The sequence below is a fragment of the Leucopleurus acutus genome, assembly GCF_964270905.1.
Source record: "Leucopleurus acutus genome assembly, chromosome: 12".
Taxonomy (NCBI): Eukaryota; Metazoa; Chordata; class Mammalia; order Artiodactyla; family Delphinidae; genus Leucopleurus; species Leucopleurus acutus.
In genome coordinates, this window is record NC_139154.1 from 38515978 (window position 1) to 38538363 (window position 22386).

General features: G+C 38.2%; 1 protein-coding gene across 2 annotated transcripts in view; it reads right to left on the reverse strand.

Moving 5' to 3' along the window:
* The window catches only part of NBAS (NBAS subunit of NRZ tethering complex), a 339942-nt gene that overhangs the window by 273687 nt on the left and 43869 nt on the right, over nt 1-22386 (reverse strand). The window contains exons 10-12 of one of the 2 annotated variants that reach the window (XM_082852121.1): nt 17984-18122; nt 11273-11341; nt 503-631 (exon numbers count right to left, since the gene is read on the reverse strand). In XM_082852121.1, the coding sequence (XP_082708247.1) occupies nt 503-631; nt 11273-11341; nt 17984-18122 (337 nt within the window). The remainder of the gene's footprint in view (nt 1-502; nt 632-11272; nt 11342-17983; nt 18123-22386) is intronic. The other variant, XM_082852122.1, reaches the window with a different exon arrangement.

A 22386-nucleotide genomic window follows, 5' to 3' on the forward strand; every position in this document is an offset into this window, starting at 1 on the left:
AAAAAATGAACAGTTCTATCTTTCTCTGTATCTTCTCTATCTACCTTTTGAGTAAAGAGACGATAACTCCCTTCAACCTTACGGAAGCCCAGGATTACTAGCACTGCAAGATTTGGAAAGAAGTCTAATCTTTTTACGATATTGACCCTTCAAATCTTTGATATTAGTCAACTTTTGCTGAAAACTTAACACCTCCATTCTGTATTTTTGCAATGAGAAAGGGGGAAATGCAGAGATCAAAGGACAGAGGACACTCAGGATACAGAGTGTCCTGCTCTACAAATTAGTATCAGCAGAGTGCTACTCTGCTCTTCACTTGTCCTACTACACTGATAATAGTATAATTTAAGTAAAGAATAGGACAGCTTTGGAATGATGAGAATAAGTAATAGCTGTGAGCTACATTTTAAAGCATAAAATATCATCAAAATGAAATTAGTATTGTCAGTACTCACCCTCAAGCGAGAATCATTCTAGGAATAATCATAATCAAGAGACACACCTGCTCATTTTGATTCCACTCCCCTTGCTGCTTCAGAGATGGAATGGCCCAGATGCTTAGTTTTCCTGAGAAGTGAACGGCTGCAAGGAGGGTCCCGTCTGGAGAAAGTCTCATCTTAAAGATTCCATCCTAGACAATAATTATATTACATTAATGTCAGAGCAAGAGACTTGTAGCCAAATAGAAATAATTTTCAGAATTAACGCTCTTTAGGGGTGCCGTATCGTAAATGATCTCTCATAACTAAGGATTCTGACAGCTTCATAACACTATAAATGTGCTGTGGAATATAAAAAACAGGACTCTTGCCCTTAAGGAGTTTTTTTTAAATCTACTTTATAGTGTTATGATTTACATATAAGCCAAAACCCAAATATGTGAGCATTATAAAAATATTCCTTTATATCACACATAGTTTACCATGAGTTCTCAATATCTTTCATGAGTGGATGTTGACAAAATTATGAATTTCTTGAATTTTGGGTACACACCTTTACAAGAACCTTTAAAAGATTCTCTGCGAACACAATGCCTGGAATATTCTATACCATGGGCAGGCCACAAATTCATGCTATGAAAAAGAAGGAAACGGAGAGGGAGAAAGAGAGAGATGAAGGAAAAGAGGGTCCAAATGGTGATGGGAATAAAAGACCGACTAGAGGAAAATGCATTCCTTAATTTAAGAAATACATTAAATGTGTAAGGTACTCCAGACCTGCTGGCAAATTATTCAATTTAAGGATTCTAAGTGTTGCCACAGAACAGAGACATTTTGTACCACACTGATTTTACGTGGCCAACGCTGGGCACACAGAGAAAGACTTGCCTGCCCAGTTCTACTTGTCCAGATAATCTCTCAGTCCTTTCCCATGAGGGTACCAGGTTTGCTCAGTTACCACAAGAGAAACCATCCGAGCAGAGATGCTACCTGCCTACCAACTACAACAGAACCAGGAGAACTGAAAAAACACTAACTAAACACCTATTTCCCATTCAAGCATTTATTAAGAAAAGGGTCTAAGGTAGTTTCCCCACAAAAAACAAGAGACCAGAAAATGGCAGTCCACAACCGTATTTCTCCAGAATATTTAGAAAATCGGGCAACATGGGGCCCAAATGGCAATAATCAGATGGGACTAGGTAGTATATGCCCTCTTGAAAGCTTTCCAGTTAGGCAAAACCCCCATCATTCTCTATTATGGCCCCAAGATTACGGCCAAAAGCTGCAGAACTGAAAACTAAAGATGACTGTACTGAAAAACCACAGTTTACAACAGGTTCGATTCACTATATTATCTACCTGGCCTCTGGTAGACAGAGTCTAAGTCCTCAGGTCTAAAATGACTAAGGCACATTAGCCATCAAAAACAAAGAGAACAACTTCAGGAAGTGAGGAACACTGCTGCGGGAGTCGATAGACAAGAAGATCAGCATCTGCTAATCTCCTCGCTGAGGACTAAAATCACTTTAACGAGATGTAACAGGTCTATCCCACAGTGTCATAATTTAATGTAAGAAAGACTAAAATACAAGTGCCTGGGAAGGAGAAGCAATAAAAGCAAAAGGACTTTAAGCAAAATTTTAAATACATCAGCTCTTTTCCTCTGTGATGGAGACGGGGGAATGAGTAGAAGATGAAAGACCTGGCATCTTCCTTTCACAACTCTGAAGTCAATTAGCTCTATGGTTTTGCACAAGATGGGCCTCCGAAGCATAGATTTGCATTAATTAAATGAACTCTCAGGGCTTCCCTGGTGGCACAGTGGTTAAGAATCTACCTGCCAAGGCAGGGGACACGGGTTTTTGCCCTGGCCCAGGAAGATCCCACATGCTGCGGAGCAACTAAGCCCGTGCGCCACAACTACTGAGCCTGTGCTCTAGAGCCCGTGAGCCACAACTACTGAAGCCCGCGCACCTAGAGACTGTGCTCTGCAACGAAAGAAGCCACCGCAGCGAGAAGCCTGCACACCGCAACGAAGACTAGCCCCAGCTCGCGGCAACTAGAGAAAGCCCACACACAGTAATGAAGACCCAACACAGCCAAAAATAAAAATAAACAAAATAAATTAAGAAAAAAAACCTCTCCACCCATCCTTTAGAGTTTCAGATGTCGAAACTGAAGACGTGAAGGGTTACAACACTTGCCCAAGATCATCATTCGGTGTTAGGTAGCAAAAGCTGAACCAGATGCAGCGTCTTCCATCCCCCTCCACGTGCCCTGATGGCACCATGACCACGGTCCTCACCTGGGCCAAAGCCTTTCTAGTAGTGACAGGCATGCTCCTCGGTAGAAATTATGACCAAGTATACATTATGATTTCAACACCTGAACAGTTAGTCACGTGGGATCTGTATGGTAACCTGCAGGTACACCATACGTTCCATTAAACAACCCCACTAAAAGTGCTCTGAAAGCAAGTAGGAGGTTTATGGATCTCTTCAACAAAAAAACAAACCAAAAAATGTATACTGAATAATGTGAATAATTTAACAACAGCATTATGACCGGGGAAATAATGAGTGAATATGCTAAATTTCCTTTTGTTTTCATTCCTCCCTCCCTTCCTTCCATCCTTCCTCCATGCTTAAGTAATAAATATATTAACTAAAATGTTAACCATTTGCTTTTTTTTCTTCATCCCCTTAGTTTCATTTGATGCCATGACATTCACACTGCAAACTTACCATTCCTTTCTATAAGCATTTTGTTGTAGAAATTTGCACTCACACACACAAAAGTAGAAATTGCAGTATAATAAATACCCAGGGGCCCAACAACCATCTTAAACAAACATCAACATTCCAAGCTTGTCTCATATGTCATTCCCCAATCACCACAATGCCCTCAGGGACCTTTGTCCCCTGGAGGATTTTAAAGCAAATCTCAGACATTACATGCACACACATTAAGTGTACATTTCTTTCAAGTCCCAAGTTATCGGTTTAACTTGCATAAATATGCACAGTAAGAAGATATGGTTATTAGCAGCAACTGAATTGTAGCCAGCTGATGACACAGACAAGTCACCTATGTTACTTGAGAAACACAGCGATTTCCTTCTAAAATATAAACTCTACTTCTTATTTATAGAAACTTTTCTGAATATCTATAGCATGCAGGGTATTTCTGGCCCAGAAAGTAATTTATTATCCTAACAGTAACTGTGACACAAGATGTAAAGCCACAGTTAGAAAATCCATGCTAAATTCCGTAAGCAGAGTCTACAGTATTTGGAAACCTGAATGCCTATTGGTTGGCAAGGAAGAGAATTCAGGAGTGTATGCTTTGGAAATAGGAGGCAATGGCTTTTCAATCAACTGTACATCACAATAAAAATAAACTTCTAACATTCAAACCATAACCCCTCATACTGCATTAAGATTTCTCAGCATAAGTGAATAACAATCTTGTTCTCTTCTCCTCCATTTGAATTAAGTAGTTGTAAAGGCAATAAAATTTAGGTGTAGCTATAATTTTCACTTTGGTTAAAATGTGTCTGTGCGGGCTTCCCTGGTGGCGCAGTGGTTGGGAGTCTGCCTGCCGATGCAGGGGGCACGGGTTCGTGCCCCAGTCTGGGAGGATCCTGCATGCCGCGGAGCGGCTGGGCCCGTGAGCCATGGCCGCTGAGCCTGTGCGTCCGCAGCCTGTGCTCTGCAACGGGAGGGGCCGCGGTGGTGGGAGGCCCGTGTACCGCAAAAAAAAAAAAAAAAGTGTGAATTTCTTTCACATTTCTCAACTACGAATGCCATTTTCATTTTAATCATCATTTCAACAGTTGGAATGTTGGTCAAGAATACAGAACTTGGCAGGGAAAAGAGGAAAGCTCCAAGATGAGGAACAAGACAAGGATGCCCCCTCTTGCCATTTTTATTCAACATGGTACAGAAAGTCTTGGCCAGAGCAATTAGGCAAGAAAAAGAAAAGGCACACAAACTGGAAAGGAAGAAGTAAGATTGGCTCTGTTTGCAGATCACATGATATTATACATAGAAAACCCTAATGACTCCATCAAAAAACAGTTAGAATAAATAAATTTATAAAATTGCAGGATACAAAATCATGCAAAATTCAGTTGCTTTTCTATACAATAACAGTGAACTCTAGGAAAGAGAAATTAAGAAAACAATCCCATTTACAATAGCATCAAAAAGAGTAAAACACTAGGAATAAATTTAATCAAGGAAGTGAGAGAGATATGCACTGAAAACTGTAAAACATTAATGAGAGAAACTGAAGAAGACACAAATAAATGGAAAGAAATTCCATATTCATGAATTGGGAGAATTGCTATTGTTAAAATATCCATACTACCCAGAGTGATCTACAGATTCAATGCAACCTCTATCAAAATTCCAATGGCATTTTTTACAGACACAGAAAAAACGATCCTAAAATTTGCATGGTACCACAAAAGACCCAAGTAGTCAAAGCAATCTTGAAAAAGAAGAACAAAGCTAGAGGCATTATACATCCAGGTTTCAAACTATATTACAAAGCTATAATAATCAAAACAGTATGGTCTTGGCATTAAAAACAGATACATAGGTCAATGGAACAGAATAGAGAGGCCAGAAATAAACTCAAACATATATGGTCCATTAATTTACAACAAAGGAGCCAAGAATACACAATGGAGAAAATAGTCTCTTCAATAAATGATACTGGAAAAACTGGATAGCCACATGCAAAAGAACAAAATGGACCCCTAATTTACACCACATACGAAAGTCAGCTCTAAATGGATGAAATACTTGAACATAAGACCTGAAATTGTAAAACTTCTGGAGAAAGCATGGAGTTGGGTAAACTTCGTGACATTGGTCTTGGCAATGATTTTCTTGGATTTGCCATCAAGGCAAAGGCAACAAAAGCAAAAACAAGTGGGAATACATCAATCTAAAAAGCTTATACATAGCAAAGGAAACTATCAGCAAAATGAAAAGACAACCTATGGAATGGGAGAAAATATCTGCAAACCATATAACCAAGAAGGGGTTAATATCCAAAATATACAAGAAACTCATACAACTCAATAGCAAAAGACAAATAATCCAATTTAACAATGGGCAATGAATCTAAATAGACATTTTTCCGAAGAAGACACACAAATGACCAACAGGTACATGAAAAGTTGCTCCACATCACTAATCATCAGGGAAATGCAAATCAAAAACAATGATATATCATCTCACAACTGTTAGGATGGCTATTATAAAAGAGACAAGAGATGATAAACACTGGTGAGAACAGAGAGAAAAGGGAACCCTTGTACACTGTTGGTAAGAATGTAAACTGGTATAGTCACCATGAGAAATAGAACGGAGTTTCCTCAAGAAAGTAAAAATAGAACTACCGCAAGATCCAGCAATCCCACTTCTGGGTATATCTCCAAACGAAATGAAAACATTATCTCAGAGAGATAACTGTACTCCCAAGTTCACTGCAGCATTACTCACAATAGCCAAGGTATGGAATACACACACACAAAGGAATATTATTCAGCCTTTAAAAAGAAGGAAATCCTGTCATTTGCAAAAACATGAATGAAACTGGAGGGCATTCTGATAAGTGAAATAAGCCAGATACAAAAAGACAAATACTACATGATATCACTTATACATAGAATCTTAAAAAAAAAAAAGTCAAAATCATAAAAACAGTGAGTAGAACAGTGTTTGCCTACCAGAGGCTGGGGGTTGGAAGAACAGGGAGAGGTTGGTGAAAGGGTACAAACTTTCAGTTATATGATGAATAAAGTCTGAGGATCTAATGTACAACATTGGTAACTATAGGTGACAACACTGTATTGTATAATTGAAATTTGTTAATAGTAGGATTTAAATGTTCTCACACATATACACAGACACAAAAAGTAAATATGTGAGGTGATGCATGTATTAACTCAATGGGGGAAAATCCTTTCACAGTGTATAGGTACCTATTTCAAATCATCAACTTAAGTATCTTACAATTTCATTTGTAAATTATATCTCAATAAAGGTGAGGAAAAGAAAAAGAAAACAGTGACTATCACTTACCACCTGCTTCCGTTTACGCCATGAGGTTTTAACTTCATTAAAAGGTAGTCTAGCTAAATAATTACTTGGTAAGTTAGCATCCCTGGGTAGACAGCATGGGGCATAGGAAGAGGACTTTGCACAGTAAACTGTCTTCTTACATTAGTCATTCATTTATGGCCCTTTTAATTAACTTCACTGTCATTTCTCCTATTTACCTCCTCATCTCAAATCCCTTCCTAAAACTTTTCAAAAGATATCTTCCGTTACTTCATTGAGTCTTTTGTGTAGCAATGTAATACTAACAAAATACTACTGAAATTAATAATGTGAACATTATTTTAACTACTTCTCATTTACACTAAACCACTAGCTCAAATGTCCATTTGGTCTTGTGTTAATTAAAAACACTAATTAAAGCCTTCTCCTACTGGAGCAATATTTGGAGTAGGAACTGTGTCTTCTCTCAAACACTGCAATAAAACTTTTTAACTGTGCTTTCTAAAAGAGAGATTCTTTTAAATGTTAAATATCAGACCTTCGTACTGAGATTAGTTTAAATTGCCTCACTTTCTTCAACTGTCTATCATCTATATAGGACAATTAAAAATGAGTGATTTCCAATTTCATTATACCTTTCAAATGTACAAGCTATAGTAAAATCAAAGTACTGAATGCTAGTGCACACGTTCAAAATGTTCTAAATTACTACATACGCTTAAAAGAAAAAATACCTCAGCTCAATCAAAGGTGAATTTGTAAGTACTGCTCTTCCAACACTCGACAATTATTTTCTGAATATTACATATTCAATAATACATAGTACATGCCAGGCACTGTTTTATACTCTGGGGAACCTGCAGTGAAAAAAACAAACATAAACCCCTGCCCTCAAGGTATTCAGTAGGTGTTCTAAGCCACTGAAGTTTAGAAGTCTGATCCCAAAGAATAAACAGAAATCTATTTTCAAATCAAAAGAAAGTCATCCTCAAAAGCCTGGTTAACAACCTGAGGGGGGGAACACTGCAAAAGTATGAAGGAAATAAAAGCCTTTGGAGAAAAAAAAGTTTCCAAGCTAATACCCTTTCCAAAAAAATTATTTTTTAATTATAAAACTTTAGTTTATTAAAACTGTGAGATATTGTCATGAGAATAGACATGTACACCAATGAAACAGAAAAGAGAGCAGAGAAACAGAGCTACAATGTACCCTCTGTAAAATGTCTGTCCTGACAGACATTATATAAATTATGGTGGCAGTATATAAATTATGGCATTATATAAATTAGTTGGGAAAGAATACAGCACTGAATTAATGGTACTAGCCACACAGAGCATATTATAAATTAGATTCCTACTATATCCAACAAAAAGAAATTCAAGATGGATTGAAAACTTACAGGTGAAAAGCAAAACCATGAAACTTTTAAAAGAAAACATAGAACATCTTTACAACATCAGCACGTGAAAGAACTTCGTAAGACCTCAAAGCCCAAAGCATAAAGTAAAAGATTTAAATTTAAACTTTCTGGAGGAAGGAAGCATGGGGAGTTCGGGATTAGCAGAAGCAAACTATTACACGTAGGATGGATAAACAACAAGGTCCTACTGTATAACTATATTCAATATCCTGTGATAAGCCATAATGGAAAAGAATAGGAAAAAGAAAAAAAATATACGTATAACTGAGTCACTTTGCTCTACAGCAGAAATTAGCACAAGACTGTAAATCAACTATACTTCAGTAAAATTTTAAAAATAAATAAAAAATAAATTTAAACTTTCTGGTGACAAAAGAAGCTCAAAAGAAAACAAATAATTTTGATTATTCATATACTCTTCAAAAGATAATATATGCCAGACAACCAGCAGTTGATTATTTTGAATCATGTAAATTTGGGGTATACTAAACCACAATTAAAAAGGACCCACAGACTACTAATTATTGGCTCTATGATTATGGATATAAAGAAATTAACAGATCAGAACAGCAGCCACCACTATCATTTATCATGTGCCTACAAGGTAGCAATCACTGCCTTAGCTATTTTATATACATTCCCTCTAATACTATCCAATCAGTGTTGCTACTTTATAGTCTGACAAGTGAACAGAATAAAATGAACTAAATATTAACCATGTGGTTACTATACAGGAAAGCACTTCCTCTTTAAATAATAGCAATAGTTAAGAGATAACACATTTTAAAAGAGAAACAGAATTGCTGCCAAACTTGAGTAGTAAAACAGATCATTCTTTCTGGGATAAGAGGTAATTTTTAACTTGGGCTACTTTTAAGTACAACATATCTTGGCTTCTGCTTCTTCAACTGTCCAACTAAGGGTTTAGACAAAAGCCAACAAGAGGTAGTGAAAAAAAGCACTAGCTCAAGAGCCAACTCAAGACCAAACTCATCTCTGACACTAGGTAGGTGAGTTTGGGAGAGCCATTTCTCTTGCGGCTTTAATTTCTTCATCAATAAAATAGGCGTCATAATGCCATTAATGCAAGCTTCCTCTGAGATCATGCGAAAGAACTTATAAGCTAGAAAGTATTCACAATAATAAGGAATTATTACATAATCTCTATGAGACCTGTCAGCTCTAAAATGATGGTGCTAAAAATCTATGCCCCATAATTATTTCTGGGCTAGGAACCACTGAATACAAACAGGATACTCATATAACATTCAGATATTTACTGAAAGGCCCTGATTTTAGAGTACTACTTTCATAAAGTCTTTTTAAAAAGTCCAAACGGTTAAGGATTCCAGTACCAGGTGCCACAAAGAAAGATCAAAACGTAAGGAAATTAGTTGCTACCTTCTCCCTCCTTCTGTTCAATCACAGAGGATACCGATAAAAACAAGAAAGAGCTGAGTTCCACACAAAAGAATAACCAATAGCAGGAGGCAAGGTAACATGAATCTGGAGTTCCCAGGAGGTAAGAAAGAGTAAAAAGAAGATGGACATTTTATACTGATTGAACAGTTACATTTGCCTATTAATATACCAAATCAACTAATAAACACAGCATTTAATATGTAAAGGATATGGTACAAAGGAAAGTCACGTACCAATATATCAATCCCCAAATAATTCTCGTTCAAAACACAATACAATTATGTTGGTCCCAATAAAATAACTACGGAACACAAACAGTAAGAGACCATGGATCCTACCCCACAGCAGAGTGGAGCGTTCTGCAGTGTTCTCCGACACTTACGGGACTTTGCACAGGCTGCTTCCGGCCTGGAAACAACCAGCCTTCCCCTATCCGCCTGAGGATCTCTTACTCACTTCCAACTCAAGTATCACCTCCAGAGTTCAATGGTCCCTCCCTGCACCTCAACGGTGCTTCATATTATATTACAGGACAGGTTATGAAACGTGTCATATTGTCCTGTTCTACAGCTGCTTCTACATCTGACTCCCGCACTACACTGAGGGCTCCTTGAGGAGGCGCACTGCATTTTATTCACCTATTTATTCTCAGCTCTAACACCACGGCTGGCTCAAAGTGCGTGCTTGCTGACTGACTAAAAGAATAAATAAATGCTGACACTCCACGTAATTACTTATCATCAAAAGAATTAAAAAATGAACCCTTGAAAATTTGTTAAGGATAGAGTTATTATTTAGATGGAATTAAAGAGAACGGGAAAGGATCCAGGGGGGAAAACAAAGTAAAGCTCTCATGCACTATTATGGTAACAGAAAGACCAACAGAGGCAACACAGTAAATTAGAAAGAACAAAGTACACGGCAGAGGCCAAGGCCTTTAGTCTTGCTTATGGTTCTTCACCTGCAAAATGAAGACAAACTGCTTGAAATGACTGAAGAGAATGCTAACTGGAAAACTGTAAACATACAAGGGACTAAAAATGAAAGTGACTTTCCAGACATAAAGAGGAGTGTTATTGCTCAATGCTACAGACAGAAAAGCCAAACCAACCCAGAAGATATGAATTAGTTGAAGTCAAGGGCACAGAAATAACTAGGACTCAAAATTTTAAATATATTAAATACAAATGCTGCAAGAGAATACATGTTATATTTCTTACAATTTCCATATTTCTTACAATTTCCCTTAGTTAAGAAATTGAAGAAACGAAAATTAATTTGTTTGATTCCCCCCAAAACAGGAAGGAGTATGATCTGAAGCCCCATGTATGTCAAGACTCTTGTGAGAGCCGTGTAGAGGGCATGACTATAACCATCTCCCTCAGAGACAGCGCCAAAGCATACGGGTGTATCCAGGATGAAACTGCCCAGCATCTCTGAGATGGATCCATATTTCTCCTATTGAAGAACAAAACAGTTAAGCCCAGGGTCAATGTGGCTCATCCTCTTGAAACACCAATAATCTCAGATTTAGGAAGGAAACTTTTTTTATTTTAAAACTAACAAACATAAGGGATATGTTATGGACAAGGATACAAAAATTCACAAGATAGAATAAGAAACTTCAAAGATATACAATGATTCCAGGAGACTTCTTTGGGCTATATCCCCAGATCCAAGAGGACTAGATTCATTCTTTTTTTTTTTTTTAAATTTTCTTTACTGTGATAAGAATGATATATATAGTAAAATGCACAAATCTTCAGTGAACAGCTCCATGATATCTTATTAATGCATACACCCCTGTAATGTATAATTAAGAGCAAATTCAGATGAAAATCTATAATATTCAAGATTCATTCAACTCTGTCCTTAAGGGGACCCTGGCGAAGATGCCAATTTGTATTACCTGTTCTTGCCCCTGGCGACTGTAAAACTTGCCACTTAACATCCTTAATAATCCCAGGGTCTTTGGTACCTACAAAATAGACACACATCATAAAAAAAAAAGATCAATGGAAGGCTTCCTCATTGTTTAAAGGCCTTTCATCATGAAATGAAAACTACAGCATATCTAGTATTTTAAGAAATGGTTAAGAAAATCATGAATAAGTATCAGAAATCTTGGTGAGATTTTGTTTTTGTTTGGGAAAGAAAATCCAACAAGTGACAAATCTTACAAAATGTACCCATAATCAAATGTATTTTTAAATACATACGTAACAAGTCTAGTACAATCTATGCAAATTAGAATCTAATGAGTGGCTCTTCTCAAATGAGTCTGGCCCAGGTTACCATTTTATCCTAGCATCACTATGGAAAAGGTCAATACTCCCAACAGAAATTTCATTCATGAAGAAATTGATCCCATACTTGAAAAACACCAGAAAAAAATCACTGAGAAACAAGTATTTGAAATAATAAAACAAGACTATTTTTGTCTCTAGATTTAAGAAATATACTTAAAGCAAGAGGGAGAGATGTGTATAATTTTTTAGAAATGGAAAATAAGCATTGTTGAAGTTGTAGAGAATTTGGAACACTGGTACATTGCTGGCAGGAACATAAAATGGTACAGCCACTGTGGAAGACAGTCTGGTGGTCGTTCAAAAGTTAAATGGAATTACCATATGATCCAGAAATTCCATACTAAGTATATACCCAAAAGAACTGAAAACAGGTGTTCAAACAAATACCTGTACACACAAATGTTCACAGCAACATTATTCATAATAGCCAAAAAATAGAAACAACTTAAATGTCCACTAACTAAAGAATGGATAAACAAAAGGCAGGGCTTCCCTGGTGGCGCAGTGGTTGAGAGTCCGCCTGCCGATGCAGGGGACACAGGTTCGTGCCCCGGCCCGGGAAGATCCCACATGCCGCGGAGCAGCTGGGCCCGTGAGCCATGGCCACTGAGCCTGCACGTCCGGAGCCTGTGCTCCGCAACGGGAGAGGCCACAGCAGTGAGAGGCCCGCGTACCACAAAAAAAAAAATTAAAATAATAAATTTTTTAAAAAGGCAGCATATCCATACAACAGAATATTATTCAGTCGTAAAAAGGAATGAAGTACTGATGCACACTAAAATTTGGATGAACCTCAAAAATATGTCGCTAAAAGAGAGAAGCCAGATACAAAAGTCTCATACTGTATGATTCCATTCATATGAAATTTTCAAAACAGGTAAATCCATATAAACAGAAAGCAGACCAGTGACTGCCAGGCGCTGAGGTGAGGGAACAAAAGGGAGTGACTGTTTAATGGGTCTGGTGTTTCCATTTGGGGTGACGAAAATGTCTTGGACCTAGATAGTGGTGACAGTTGCACAACACTGTGAATATACTAAATGCCACTGAACCGTACACTTTAAAATACTTAATGGTCCATTTTATGTTATATGCACTTTTCCTTAATTTAAAAGAAAAAGGCAAAGGGTGGGGGGGCGGTATTCTTAAGCTGAGGTTAAAAATGTTCCTACCAGAACTGCTGAGCAGCTGAAGATATTACTGACGGCCTAGCTCCACATTTCCTCCAAAAACAAGAAAATACAAGCAGAGAAAAATAAATCTGCATGAAAACCACACCCTCACTTAACTTGAAGATCAAGGATCTTCAAAATCATTGTAAGTAGAAAGAGAAAAACCACCAAACTCCAGTGTGTCATCTCCACTGCTCTTGCCATCCCCACGCTCCCACCCACCCTGACCCAGGCCGACACAGGCTTGTGGTGAGCAAAAGCAGACTGAAAACACCCTGCAGGGTCCAGGAGGACAGATGCGACAAGCTAGCAAAGGGGACTAAGGTCAATCTAAAACCACTGCCAAAAATTGTAGTCTAAGAAAACTTTTCAGAAATGAAAAAAGACCTGAATCTATATATTGAAAGAGTGAACAGGTACCTGGGAAAATTAACCCAGAAAAATCAACTCCAAGAAATATTCCAGGAAGGATACTAGATTTCAAAGATAAAGGAAATCCTCAAGGCCTCCAAACAAAATGGCCAAGTAACATACAAAGAGAAGATAATTTGACTTGCATCAACTTTTCAAATTCCACATAAAAGCAAAGTAACAATAGTGCTGTGCTTTTTTAAAGCTCAATGAAAGAACAGGTAAACCAAAGATTTTATATCCAGATAAGTTTTCCTTCAAATGTCCAGGCTATGAAAAACAATTCTGACACACAAGAACTTAAGGAACTCTTCATCTGTGAGCACTTCTCAAAATATCTATTAGAGGATAATTTCATCCAACCAAGAGGTGACTGGGAAAACTTCAAACAAAGGGACAGGGAACATTTTAAAATACATAAATGAACATCTATGACTAAAGAAACATGATGATGAGGGTTGAAACTATCGTATAAATATTGTGTGTTTTGACAAAATAGAAATAATGCAACTAGAAAAGGGAGGAAAAAGGAGAAGGGGAAAATAAAACCAACTAACTGATTGTTGTATAGGCAATTAATAGGAATTAAAGAATACCAATAAACTGATAAACTGGTAAAACACTGGAGGGCACTGATAACATCAGTAAGACAGTTTCAGTGAAATCATGGAGCTAAAGCCCCATTCAAATGAATTCAAGAGAGGAAAGAAAAGTTGGAAATGGATCAAGTATAGATGACTCTTGAACATGCTGAAGGAAAGGAACAAATGGGCTGGTAGCAGGATTTAGTAGGTTCTAAGTCCCCTAAAACTAAAGAGTTTTTACAATGGGAAAAATAAATGCATGTTGTTTGCTGATAAACCTAATGGGCAGCAAGATTCATGATGTGGATAAACATCCTTCAATTAGCAAGTGTGAGATCCAGTGGACAAAGGGAGGAGCTGGCCTTAGCTAGTGCAAGTACAGCTCATCTGTAATAACAAGAGAAAAGGTACGGAAGTTAGGTGCATATGTAGGCAGGTGGTAGGATCTTATGAAAATATTCTGATCACTTCTGTTTTCTCAGGGAAACAGGATTTCAAAAACCCTGTGTTCTTTCCAGAACAACATTCTATACTGAAAAGGAAGCAGCATCAATAACAAAAAAGTCAGTTTTGTTCATTTTTTATACATTTTTTCCAAAATTTCCACCTTAATAATACAAATAGATAATAATTAACACTGTAGAACATTTTATTGTTTATCAACGGCCTTCATATATATTACCTCATTTGATCCTGGCAAGAGCCTTAAGACACCAGTGGTAAGTGCTGAGCTAGAATTCCAATCCCAACCTTCTGACTCCTGAGTCGGGCTCCTTCCTTCCCCCCAGTGACTGAACTCTCCCCTGGTATTTGCTATAGCTTCTTGCCCTTATTTGTGGGCACAGCTGTACCTCCAGTACAGTAAGCCCCTTGAGGGCTGCTACCTGTATGTTCTGATACCTGCATCGGTGATTTGATGTTGAACAAATGAATAAATAAAACTATCTCCTATAGATGGCACAGACATTAATTTGGAAACTTTGCTCAAGGTATATATGGAATTTTGCATAGCCTCTTTTACAACCCAGCAGCCTTGTGAGAGATGAGAATATATGTGTCAGCAGCATTTTTCGGTCGATATTCACCCCAAAACAATAGCAGCCTTAAACAAACAATAAGAGGTTCGATGCAGACAATATCTGTCACCTGACAAGAGGAACTAATCTTATAGTTTCAAATTACTTTGAGGTAGGGGAAGGCTACACAGAATGATTGTGCGTTTAGCTGCAAGACACATTAAAAAGGCACTAACAGGGCTTCCCTGGTGGTGCAGTGGTTGAGAGTCCGCCTGCCGATGCAGGGGACACGGGTTCGTGCCCCGGTCCGGGAAGATCCCACATGCCGCGGAGCGGCTGGGCCCATGAGCCATGGCCGCTAAGCCTGCGCGTCCGGAGCCTGTGCTCCGCAGCGGGAGAGGCCACAACAGTGAGAGCCCGTGTACCGCAAAAAAAAAAGGCACTAACATAATTAAAGTACACTTGCAGCATTTCAAGAAGTTTATCATACGGCGGAGCACTCAATTTGCAATTCAGTATTTCCCCCCACTTATTTTGTCACTGCACAAGCAATTTTCCTTTCAGAGACTCCAATATTGAAGCTTCAGGCCAGAGAGGGAAGGACCATACATAGCAGAGCAGATTCCAATACTTCAGTAAGGAGCAAAGTGAAAGCACGGAGAATTTAAAGAAGCCACGGTGAAAAAAGGTTTCATAGTACGTGACAGTCCTCCGTGCCCTCCCCTGTCCCAGACTCTGTCACAAATATACTTGATTACACCATATTGAAATGGCCCTTCACAGTTTGCCTACTTTCTCTCGCCTTATATCCTCCATACTTACCAATTCTTCCTTTTTTCCCCTCAACCTTTAATTTTGACAAATTTCCTAGCTACTGAAAAGTTGAAATGATTACACAATGAAATACCAGTATATCTTTTACCTGAGTTCACCAATTATTAACAATTAGCCATATTTGCTTTATCTGTATGTACACTTTTTTAAAAATTGTTTTTTGACTGAACCATTTAAAAATAAGCTACAGGGACTTCCCTGGCGGTCCAGTGGTTAGTACTCGGCGCTTTCACTGCTGAGGGCGTGGGTTCAATCACTGGTTGGGGAACTAAGATCCCGCAAGCCACATGGCACAGCCAAAAATAAAATTAAAATATAAAAAAATAAGCTGCAGACATCACACTCAGACAGAGTCAAGAGATAAAATTGTTCAAACCCTTTTCAGGATCTGCCCTGATACATCTCACATATAAAACAACAAGCTGGGTGTGAAATCGGAGACAGGAACATGACTAAATTATAACAAATATGAAGTAACATGTCCAACTGCTAACTCACTCTTTTTTAAAAAATAAATTATGGGATAATCATCACAGCATAAATTTGACAATGCCAATGAGATGTATGTAATTTCACATGTGGAGTGACGAAAGTGCTAAACAAGAGCTACAAAATCTGGTTCCACCCCTGCTGCCCTATTTTTAGTTGTTAAGATCTCCCAGGGCCTTAGGCTCCTCATCTGTGAAATGGGGCTAATAACACTCAACCTGGACTCCTTACCGGGTCCTGCAGAGAGAATAAATGGGTGCTGGAGTGAGTAAAGGGACCATGAATGGAAGAAAAAGCACAGGACACAGTACTGTATAAACTGATGTACGAATATAAACTGTTTTAAGGTCTGCTGCCATATTGAACCAATAAGTTGACCTAATTTAAAAAAAAAAAAAAAACCCTACTACTTTGTTGGGTTAAATTCACAATCACATATTTCAGCATATGCTAAAAACTAAAGAAAATAATTAACGGAAGCTTACTATGATTGCTAAAGATTTCTTTTCAAAAGTACTTCTTCACTAGTTCTTCTTCAACATGAAAACGTTTAACCATTGTTTTACAGGATTATTTTGAGGCAGGAATAATGGAACAAATGCATTCATAGGAATAACTGGCATGGCACATTCACTTACATCGTGTCTCACCTTAATTTCTTGGTTTCTTCCCTCATTAGAAAAATACTGCATCTGAGTGCCCACCAAATATCAGGCTAAGCACAGGGTACATAATTATGATCTTACAGTTTATACAAAAAGAGTCAAGATATATATTATCACAGAGTGGCCAATATGGTAGAAACAATTAATATTCACTAATATCTAGTTTTTCTTGCCTTTCTGGACACACAGAAAACTACTTCCCAGGCCCCTGGAAGGTAGGAGGGGCCACATGATGAGTTTCAGTAAATGAACTGCAAGCAGAAGTGATGCCAGTTCTGGTGTAAGACGGTTAAAAAGTCCCACCTTTTAGTCCTCTCCTCCCCCTCCTAAGGCCATAAACTGAGACAGTGGGCCCTCAAGAGGTCACCAGCCCCCACATATCCTTTAGTCATTGCTTGGAACAAGTTGTTCAGGGTAGTCATGATATCAACAGCAGGCTTTGCCACAAATAAGGAACACACTTTCCTGGGGTGACCCACAGAAATGCCAGGAGTTTGTTTGTTTATGTGGCTCTTTCTATTATCACAACGGAGCCTAGCCTATACTGACTATTACAGCATAAAGGAGTGACTGACAGAAAACAGAAATTCAATTAAAGAAAGAATAAATGAATGGTTGGACGAATAGCACTGATCAATATGGAACAAAATGGAAGTACGAAGGCAGTTAAGAACTTGAACAGGGGAACTCATGCCAGCGTTTGTACCCTCATTCTGCCACTTGCTAGTGGGGTGGCCCAGCTAAATTTCACTTTCCTCATCAACAGACTGGAGCTACTAACAATACCTACCTCAAAGGGTTACTGAGAATTAAATGAGCTACTACACACGTAACAGCACTCAGAACAGCTGCCGGCACATCAAAAGGGACTTAATAAATGTTAATGTCTAAATAAGCAAACGCAAGTAATGGGATTACTGTTAGGTTGTTTTTCTGATATCTGCAAATATTGTTACTAAAAATGAGACTCAAGTTAAATAAAACATGCTTTAGGTAAATTTGATATTTGAAAGAAGTCCTAAAATTTCACTTGCATTAGGTTACTTTCTTCATTTAAGGCAAATTGTTTCCTTCTCTGTATCTTACAAAGGGCTTATCTAAGACCTATTAGCAAAGTGAAATACCACAACGAAGACTTACTGCAGTGACCCTGTCTCCACCATGAGTAACTGGCTTATAATAAGGTGATCCTGAAAGAACTCTCCAGGCAGAGAGTCCACAGCTAGAAGCTTTTGGTATGCCCACTTCAGCAGTTTCACATCCACCGACCAGTAAAAGTCTAAAAAAGAGAAAGATAAAAAGAATTGATAAATTACAAATAGGAACAAGACAACATCAAAACAAAGAGAGCAGAAAACTTCACAAGGAAAACTGAAATAAAATTAGTATATACTAATCCTAGAAGGTATATATTTTAGAGGAAACAACCAATAGAAAACCAGATGGGTTTTCAACTAGAATTTCACCTTCATTTACACATTCAAACATCTGAAACTCAGATGAGAACTTAGAAATGAGGAAAAAAAATGTTTTCAGGTTGGCCACTGAATATCTAAGGAACTATATCAACACCAATAAACTTTAATAAACAGATACGTCACCTCACATAGACACATATGTACTAGTTACAGCAGTGCATCGGACGCAATGAGGGCACAATTACAGATGCTAGAAAGAAATGCCAGCTGGGATTGCTGTGGATGGGTCACTAATAACTATACTGAAATAAGACTGTACATTATGACTGGTTCACTTTTCTGTTTGTTATACTTCATTGCAATTAGAGGCCAGTTACCAACAGGACAAGCAGTCTAACAAGTACTGAAAGTTAAAAGACTATGTGACCACTACACAAACTAAGCTGATTAATAATGGAACCCAACAGTCATGATTTTTAAAGTTAAGTCATGTTTAGTAAATCTGGCAGGGAACATATAAGACATCATAATCACCTATAGAAAAAAGAAAAATGTTTGAAAGTAAAACTTCTGATATATTAAAGGAAAACACTTGTTGTCCCCAATAACAATAAGGCAATGGAGTAACAGAAGAGAGAAGCCACATCCTTCTTAATGTCTCGATTTTTTAAAAAGACCCTCCCTACAGGCAGAAAACTCCCTGCTGCTTAAGAAAAAGAACAGATTTCTCTGGTCATGTCCACACAACGCTCCCGCCTACACAATCTACCACTATCGCAAATGACAGAAAACATCAGGCTCCCTTTACATCAAAATACCTGATATCTATCATCACCAGGCCCCCCGCTGTGTCAAAAGAAAAAGGATGCACTTCCTCACACAACAAATTAGTGCTTATCTTTTTCTAGACCATGCTCATAGATAAATCAAAACTTTAAAAATTTTAGTTTCTGCATAGAAATCAAAAGGGGGAAGGAAATGACACTTCCTAAGACTCCTCAGAGTTGGCATATCAAAAGACTGACTTGGTTTTATGGTTATGTTAACCACTGATAACTCTTAAACTTTCTATAATTCTAAGTACCTCATGAGATAACACCATGAGTTACTCAATACAGCCCGCTGAGCTATGCTCAAGGGCAGTCAGACAGAGCTCTACACGTTAGTGCAGAAGCAACACCTGTCCTCTGTTGATTCTGCTTACCTTGTGGGGCAAGCAGAATAATGGCCCCCAAAGAGGCCCATGTCTTAATCTCTAGAACCTGTGAACATGTGGCATCACGTGGACTTAAGGCTGCTAAGCAAATGACCTTAAAACAGGGAGAGTATCCTGGATTTTCCAGGTGACCCAAATAACCACAAAAGTCCTTAAAAGCACAAGAGGGAAGCAGGAGAGTCAGTGTCACAGTGATGTGATGTGAGAAAAAGAGTCGCTCAGTCTCTGCTGGTCTTCAGGATACAAGGGGCCAAGGAAGCTGGGCTGCTCTAGAAGATGGCAGAGGTAAGAAGACAGACTGTCCCCCTGAGCCTCCAGCGAGGACACAGCCCTGCTGACACCCTGATCTTAGTTCAGTGAGACCCATTTCTGACTTCTCACCTCCAGAAATGTAACATAAATTTATTTTAAGCCCCTAAATTTGTGGTAATCTGTTAGAGCAACCACAGAAAACTAACACACATCTTGTTTATTTCCCAGCCCCGGAATTCAGACAACCTGTCAGCCTCTAATTCCACCAACTGCCCTCTTCTCATTTGACCACCTTCCTAACTTTCTTCTCTTTCTTCACTCTTAATGAGATATATAACTGACATGCGGCGCTGTATAAGCTTAAGGTGCACAGCATAAGGATCTCTTTTTCTGTCAGTCTGTTTTTGAAGCACAAGTGACCTACAACACCATGTTAGTTCCTATTCTGAACTAAGCTAACAACAATAAAAAAAACAACAATAATAATTTTCTAAAATCTCATCTCTACACATACTCTCAGATGTAAAACTTTCAAAAGTGCATAAAACCCTTCTAGGTTTAGCCATAGAGCTTAGCCCAACTCAAAGTCTCAAAATTCATAAAGTAATGTAAATGTGCTTTATTCGCAAACACAACTGGAGCCTTCAATCAAAGCCTTCTTCCTACTGCTTTTATATATATATAGTCTAACAAGTTTCCATCACAGCAAATCATAAGCAACAAACTTTGAGAAGATGCTTGAAGCAACCCGCTGGGCTGTTTCTACCCTTCGCCAGTCCTCAGAGCTAACACGTAATTAACCCTGTTCACCAGGGCAAAAGAGATTTTGGTCCAAAGTCAAGGTAGGAGTACGAGCATTACTTGCCTATAGCAACCATTCTGCTCAAATGATTTTTACACCAAAACAATTTCAAAAAACATAAGTAGACCTAATGCAGATAAAATCATATCATTCCTCTGGCTCTAACTACCAATTTGAAAAAAATACAGTTGAAAAAAGAAAAATACTTCAAACAACACTTCAAAGATGCAATCTAAACAATGGGAAATCTAAATGTAAAATAGATAGCTAGTGGGAAGCAGCTGCATAGCACAGGGAGATCAGCTCAGTGCTCTGTGACAACCTAGAGGGGTGGGATAAGGAGGGTGGGAGGGAGACGCAAGAGGGAGGGGATATGGGGATATATGTATGCATGTGGCTGATTCACTTTATTATATGGCAGGAACTAACACAACGCTGTAAAGCAATTATACTCCAATGAAGATGTTAAAAATAAATAAATAAATAAAAATAAACAATAGGAAATCTAAAAAGTCTACACAGTAGAAAACTACAGAATGACCTGGCTTCTTCCAAACACACACACACACACACACACACACACACACACTCCCTCTCTCTCTCTCTCTCTCTCTCTCTCTCTCTCTCTCTCTCTCTCTCTCTCTCTGTAAGAGTGAGAGAGGAGGAGAGAATGGAGAGCAGATCAATGAATTAAAAGAGAACACAGTCTGGATATTTGAAGATATGGACAAATTATTGTTAATTATCTTTGCATATGACAATGGTTTCATGTTTATGTTTTTTTAGAGTCCTTATTTTTTAGAAATACACACTGAAATATTCAGATGAAATACTACGCTGTCCAGAATTTACTTCATGATATTCTAGGCACAGGAGGGTGGAGGCTCGGCTGAGGCCATAGATGAGGTGAGGCTGGCCACAAGTCGACTGTTAAACTGAATGGCAGGCACAAGGGAGTCAGTATATTCTGTGAACATGCTTCAAATTTTCCGTAAGGAACTTTTTTTTCAAAAGTCAGTTTGTTAGGAAAAACTCCTCTGAATAAATAGAAACAAAACAGGTAATTTTGAATATCTACATTTCTGAATATAGTCACAGTACTTTTTCAAACGGAAAACATGTGATTCTCATAAAACATATCTTTAAAAACCAGTAGCCTATTGTTATAATAAAAATAAAACACTATTTGAGAATTCAACAAATCTCTAAAAGGTCAGGATAAAGCAGATCCTGATAATGAAATAATTTTTCTCTACTCAGTGCACAACATTGACCATGTATAAATAAATATATATTTTTTATAGTAACCATATAATTCTTTTCTCAAGGGGTTGAGCATTACTATTTAGTTTGCACTACTATGTCATGGAGAGGACAAATGTCATATTTAATTTTCAGATTTTAAAATATATGTATAAAACTTTATGTTGCCTGACTGTGAAAGGAGAGCTGAGATTTCAGATTTCTTCTTATCTCCTGGTCTTGATACTAGAAGACACTTCCTCCCTATGAATTCTGATAAACATGGCCGTGAATAGATCAAATTGGTTACAAGATAAGCTCAATTAAAAATAAAAGAGATTCGGGCTTCCCTGGTGGCGCAGTGGTTGAGAGTCCACCTGCCGACGCAGGGGACGCGGGTTCGTGCCCCGGCCCGGGAAGATCCCACATGCCGCGGAGCAGCTGGGCCCGTGAGCCATGGCCACTGAGCCTGCACGTCCAGAGCCTGTGCTCTGCAACGGGCGAGGCCACAACAGTGAGAGGCCCGCGTACCGTTAAAAAAAAAAAGAGGGCAGCAGACAACGCTAAGGCGAGAATCTCGTAAAGGAAAACATCAGGGAGAAAATTTCAAAAT